Source organism: Hemiscyllium ocellatum, chromosome 49, assembly GCF_020745735.1.
Source record: "Hemiscyllium ocellatum isolate sHemOce1 chromosome 49, sHemOce1.pat.X.cur, whole genome shotgun sequence".
Lineage (NCBI taxonomy): Eukaryota > Metazoa > Chordata > Chondrichthyes > Orectolobiformes > Hemiscylliidae > Hemiscyllium > Hemiscyllium ocellatum.
Window position 1 is genome coordinate 10,659,016 of NC_083449.1, and position 6,576 is coordinate 10,665,591.

The 6,576-nt window shown below is 46.5% G+C and overlaps 2 protein-coding genes across 2 annotated transcripts; both read left to right on the plus strand.

Moving 5' to 3' along the window:
* Positions 1–2,877: 2,877 nt before the first annotated feature.
* On the plus strand, positions 2,878–3,558 carry LOC132837334 (histone H1-like). The gene has a single exon (XM_060857000.1). The coding sequence runs from the start codon at positions 2,878–2,880 to the stop codon at positions 3,556–3,558; it is 681 nt and encodes a 226-aa protein (XP_060712983.1).
* Positions 3,559–4,558: 1,000 nt separating this feature from the next.
* LOC132837143 (histone H3) lies at positions 4,559–5,097 on the plus strand. Its single transcript, XM_060856844.1, has one exon. It carries the CDS (start codon positions 4,575–4,577, stop codon positions 4,983–4,985), a length of 411 nt encoding a protein of 136 aa, XP_060712827.1. The 5' UTR covers positions 4,559–4,574; the 3' UTR covers positions 4,986–5,097.
* The last annotated feature ends 1,479 nt before the right edge of the window (positions 5,098–6,576 follow it).

Sequence of the window (6,576 nt, forward strand, 5' to 3'; positions counted from 1 at the left end):
CATAGAGATGTACAGTGTGGAAACAGACCCTGCAGTCCAACCCGCCAATGCCGACCAGATATCCTAATCCAATGTAGTTCCACTTGCCAGCACCTGGAGGGTTGGTGTGGACTTGTTGGGCTGAAGGGCCTGTTTTCACGCTGTAAGTAATCTAAAAAATCTCTCTTTACACATACCCTTCCTATTCATGTGTCCATCCAAATGCCTCTTAAATGTTGCAATTGTACCAGCCTCCACCACTTCCTCTGGTAGCTCATTCCATAGACGTACCACCCTCTGCATGAAAATGTTACCCCGTAGGTCTCTTTTATATCTTTCCCCTCTCACCCTAAACCTATGCCTTCTAGTTCTGGACTCCCTGACCCCAGGAAAAATACTTTGCCTATTTACCCTTTCCATGCCCTTCATAATTTTGTAAACCTCTATAAGGTCACCCCTCGGCCTCCAACGCTCCAGGGAAAACAGCCCCAGCCTGTTCCAACTCTCCCTATAACTCAAATCCTCCAACCCTGGCAACATTCCTGTAAAACTTTTCTGAACCCTTTCAAGTTTCACAACATCATTCTGATAGGAAAGAGACCAGAATTGCACACAATATTCCAACAGTGGCCTAAGCAAGTCCTGTACAGCCGCCACATGACCTCCCAATTCCTGTACTCAATACTCTGACCAATAAAGGAAAGCACACCAAACACCATCTTCACTATCCTATCTACCGGTGACTCCACTTTCAAGTAGATATGAACCTGCACTCCAAGGTCTCTTTGTTCAGCAACACTCCCTTGGAGCTTCACATTAAGTACATAAGTTCTGCAAAGATTTGCTTTCCCAAAATGCAGCGCCTCGCATTAATGTGAATTAAACTCCATCTGACACTTCTCAACCCATTGGCCCATCTGTTCCAGATCCTGTTGTAATCTGAGGTAACCCTCTTCGCTGTTCACTAGACCTGCAAATTTTGGTGTCATCTGCAAACTTACTAACTGTACCTCTTATGCTTGCATCCAAATCATTTATGTAAATGACAAAATATAGAGGACCCAGCACCGATCCTTGTGGTATTCCACTAGTCACAGGCCCCCAGTCTGAAAAACAACCCTCCACGAAAGGTCTTCTACCTTTGAGCCACATCGACAGTAGGCAAACAGTTGAAGAGATTCTGAGAGACAGGATTTACATGTATTTGAAAGGCCAGGATTGATTAGGGGGAGTAAACATTGCAAATGATGAAAACGGTAATTTTGCGGAAGCCATTAAAGAAAAAAATGTTGAAGAACCAATAAATATGTAAAGAGAGATGTTTAGATTACTTACAGCGTGAAAGCAAGCCCTTCAGCCCAACAAGTCCACACCAACCCTCCGAAGAGCAACCCACCCAGACCCGCTCCCCCACCATGGGTAATTTAGCATGACCAATTCACCAACCTGCCATATTTTTAGACTGTGGGAGGAAACGCACGCAGACACGGGGAGAATGTGCAAACACCACACGGACAATTGCGTGAGGCGGGAATTAAACCTGGCTCTCTGGCGCTGTGAGGCAGCAGTGCTAACCACCGTGCCGCCCACGATGGAATGTAAGGTTAGTACATAAGTTAGTAACGAGGACCATATTTCACTTACAACATAAAAGAAAGAAGTTCAAAATGGGGAACAAAAACGTCTTCAAAAATCGCTAACATACTGTTGTTCTCTGTTCAACATGTTCACACAACTAACACAGTAGTAATGTTGGGGAGTTTAGCGAGAGGGAAAAACTGAACCAAATTATTTGGGAAATGATGTTGGGATAGTGGATAGGATTGAAGGTTGTGAAACATCAGGCCTTGATCATCTACGTCCCAGATTATTTCATGTAGTGGGCTGAGTAATAGGGGATGCAGTGGTGGTCATGTTCCAAGATTCCATAAGCTCTGCAATAATTTACACATATTGGGGGTTAGCTAGTGTAAGCAATCCAATGGAAAAGGCAGGTAGGCAGAAAATTGGGAAGTATAACCCAGTCAGCCTGCAGGGAAATATCAAAGTGAAAGCTTCAATTGCGAAGCATTTGACAAAACAGTATTCAGGATCTGCTAGAGTCAGCATGAACATGAAGGGCCTGTTCCAGTGCACACTGTTCTGTCTTCTAAGATTGACAAACCGACTGGCCGTCTTTGAGGATGTAAACAGTGGAGCTGATGAGAGTGTAACAGTTACTGAGGAGAAAAAGTACAACTATCTCCCTGGACACCGCAGCAAAGGGTGAAGGGAGGAGACATTCTATCCTTCCACACTTACATTTGGTGAAATTTCTGGCTTGTGCCTATGGGAATGTGAATATTGTGTCAGAGAGGGTGTCGGAAAACGGCGGACGGTTAGTCTGACGTAACTGTGTGTGTCCGCGAATATTATGATATTTCCAAGTCTCTCTTATGTAACTCAAAAATATTTACAATTAAAATTATCCCCCTGCTCCCCTTCTAAACCCCAAAGATAGATTTGAACGCAATATATTTGTTAGTTTCAAGATTTCGGTCTAAAAGTAGCGACAATGTCACCGTTCAGCTCAGAAAGCGCCATCAGTGCAGCAGCAAAATGCGTTTAACTCGACAACGGAGCGGTCAATTCGAGTGAAAACTTTTCAGCCGTGAAGCTTCCTGTGTCAGGGTGAGGAGCGATCGAGCCTGGCTCTCTGGCGATGATGAATTTCAGAGGAATCGGAGAGTTTAGGCCGTTAGAGAAACACAGAGAGGCAGCAGGAGCAGGGAGCTCACGGCAGGTTGTCCCTGCGCCGTCCGCTCGCTGCCTTGAAGTTGCTCAGTGCCGCCGCCAGCAGCTTCATTGCTGACCCAGTTCAGACTGACCCAGAGAGAGATTCAGCGCAGAGTTCTCAACATGAGCGACAGTGCAGCCGCCGAAACGGCTCCTCCAGCCTCCGCTTCCACCAAAGCCAAGGCTCCCAAGAAGAAGGCGGCGGCTCCCAGGAAAAACACACCCGGCCCCGGGTTGGGCGAGCTGATTCTGAATGTTGTCGGGGATATCAAGGATCGCAAAGGGGCGTCTCTGTCCGCTGTAAAGAAGGCGCTGGAGAAAAGCGGGATCGATGTGGGAAAGCGAAAGACACAGATCAAGATGAGCATCAGGAGGTGCCTGGCGAACGGCTCCCTTGTTCTGGTCAAGGGCCAGGGCGTCTCCGGCTCCTTCAAACTCCCAAAGAATCCAGTCAAGGCAAAAGCGGGAAAAAAGGCGGGAACATCAGTGGGCGCCAAGAAACCGACTGTGAAGAAATCACCCGCCAAGAAAGCGACAGCGAAGAAATCCCAGGCCAAGAAAGCGATAGCCAAGAAATTCCCGGCCAAGAAAGCGACAACCAAGAAATCACCAGCCAAGAAAGCGAGCGGCAAGAAGACGGCACCGCCAAAGAAAGCGGTGAGCAAAGCAGCGCCAAAGAAACGGACTCCCGTGAAGAAGGTGAAAAAGGCCAAGAGTCCTAAAGCCTCCAAACCCCTCAGCAAACCGGCTAAAGGCAAGGCCAAGCCCAAAGCCAAAGTGACCAAGACAGCAGCAAAGAAATGAACCAGTTAGTGTAACATATAACCATCTGAACCCAAAGGCTCTTATCAGAGCCACCCACATGTCTCAGGGAAAGAGCTGAGCCCGGATCCAATGTTCCCTGTCCCGGCGCCGAGCGCAGACCTACCTTAGATATTAATCGATCTGAATAAATCAAATACACACTCATGCCATGGTTTACGAGAGCAGAGACCTGTGAATGGGGAAGGCATCACATAAGGAAGGTGTATTGGTCTCCATCTGGTTATTTCACTTCGCTATTTATAACCCTACCGAGTCACGAGTGTGACATATTGTAGTGTTTGTATTTCACTGACCCGTTCAGGAATGTTATTTTGTTCAGTTTTGATTCTGGGACGCTGCGCATGTTTTCATGGCGTGTTCCTTCCATCTGCCTGTTACAGACAGTTCAGGCAACAATTCCACATTATCTTCGGGCTAATTACAATCTGGGGGCAATGAAAGATAACAGATAAAGTGAGATTCTGTCCTTTTATCGGTGTACACTGTATTAGCTTTTAAGATGTTTAAATTGGTGGGGTTGTTTCGATTGATTCACGTCAGGTACAAGTTCGTTTGCTCAGTTTGTCTGGGCTATTTTAAACACTGCCCTTTCTCCTGCCTGTTACAAACGGATCAGGCAATGATCCCGCCTCCTGTCCGCGCTGATAGTTAACTAGATTTTAAATAATTACTATAAAATATTAAATTTTAAACTTAGTTGCAGACGGACAGTGTTTTGCGTTTGAATGTTTAATTTAATCTAAGGCTTTGTGAGGGTGAATTCGGCGGGCTTTTTGATATAGACCAACTGACATTCCAATTGAACCAATCAGATTACAACAATTCTTTTCCAGCCCTTTCTGCCCCTTCCGGAGGTGTGTCTCTGTGGGCTGAGGGACAGGGCTGTATCCAATCCCAGCTCTAGGGCGGGCTCTCCATTCCCTTAAACAGGCAGCACCGCAGCAGCCTCAGTATTGACAGCAGCAGCCTGTGTGTGTTACAGAGAGTAGAAGAGAATGGCCAGAACCAAGCAGACAGCGCGCAAATCCACCGGAGGGAAAGCTCCCCGCAAGCAGCTGGCGACCAAAGCGGCCCGCAAGAGCGCTCCGGCCACGGGCGGAGTGAAGAAGCCTCATCGCTACAGGCCCGGCACGGTGGCTCTGCGGGAGATCCGCCGCTACCAGAAATCCACCGAGCTGCTGATCCGCAAACTGCCCTTCCAGCGCCTGGTGCGAGAGATCGCTCAGGACTTCAAGACCGACCTCCGCTTCCAGAGCTCGGCGGTGATGGCCCTGCAGGAGGCCAGCGAGGCTTACCTGGTGGGGCTGTTTGAGGACACCAACCTGTGCGCCATCCACGCCAAGCGGGTCACCATCATGCCCAAAGACATCCAGCTGGCCCGCCGGATCCGCGGGGAGCGCGCCTAAACGGAGCCTGGCCGGCCCTGCACATTCACCCCGAGAGAGCGAGAGAAACACAACGGCTCTTTTCAGAGCCACTAAACCATCCAGAGAGAGCGGGAAGCGATAGGGGACCTGAGAGCACGGCAGTAACTTGCTCTTGCCGCACTATTGCAGTTCTGTTGTTATTAAATACACTTTGAATCTAGCCTAGCCGCGGGGGGGTAGTTGGAAAACACACCGCTTTCAGTGGCAATGATTAGAACATTGCGATGAACGTTATGTAATTTTTACACAATATATTACGCAGGGAAGTGTTAATTCCGGACGAAATCTTCTCTCCTCATTGTCTCCCTTATTGTTTCTATCAGCTGTAACTATATGGTCATTGCTGAGAAAGTAGGCGGGGGAAAAATGGCGCCAAATCTTCAACCGTTTTCTTTCAAATTTGGAAATCCCGCCACGATGTAGATCAGAGAAGGTCGTTTTACAGAAAACAATGCATTCATGCTTAGTCGTTAATTTGCTTTTTGATGAGAAAAGTACAATTCACGCATTCTTTCTTTAGGGTAATGAGTCCAAAAGCTTTTTAAATTATTCGAGATTCTCTTCGGAGGAAAGTTTCAGACTCGATGGGCCGAATGCCCTCATTCAGTCTTGTCAGGATTTCTTGAATGTTCTTGGCCGTGAGCGCATTAATAACGTTTATTAATAACGCATTGTTAATCCCTTAGATATTATTTTATTATCATTCACCATTATTGCAAAAGCTCCACATTAATTATTCCAATACGGCAACTGTTCTGGTTTGACCTCGGTTAATTTTGAAAGCTTCTAGCCGAAGTAGAAAGCCGTATTTACATCATTCAATCATCATTACCACCCAACAGAACCCGCGTGGGGTTTTGGAAACTGAAAAATCAGTGTGTAATGTAACTACCCGTGGGTCTGTAAGACAAGGGGCACTTCCTGGAATAATCAAATATTCGAGAGTAAATTGAGCAAATAGCAGCAAACAGAGAAAGAAATTCACTGGTGTTTAATATGCTCCCAAAAAGCAGGGGGAAGAGAGGGCACGTTCTCTTGAAGCCAGCGCCAAATCATCAACAACTTTCTCTCCCATTGGAAAAGCCCGCCGATTTGCAAGCAACGGAGTATGTTTTGCATTGAAAATGAGGACGTTGTTCAGAGGAGAATCCATCAATACTTGTTAATTCGGTTACAAATATATACTTCAAACAAAGTTAAAAATCACACAACACCAGGTTATAATCCAACAGGTTTAATTGGAAGCACTCTAGCTTTCGGAGCGACGCTCCTTCATCAGGTGATTGTCTCTGAAAGCTAGTGCTTCCAATTAAAGCTGCTGGACTATAACCTGGTGTTGTGTGATCTTTAACTTTGTACACCCCAGTCCAAGACCGGCATCTCCAAACCATACTTCAGAAAATCTCTCTCGCTCATCCATTTGCCCAACTGCATCTATCTCTTACTACTTTTTTTTTCTTTTCTGGACCTGAAGAACTGGCAGAAACAAAAACAAGGGCCAAGAACCGCAATATGCAATTAATCTCTTCATTTCACATTTCAAATACATTCCGGTATATTGAATAAACAT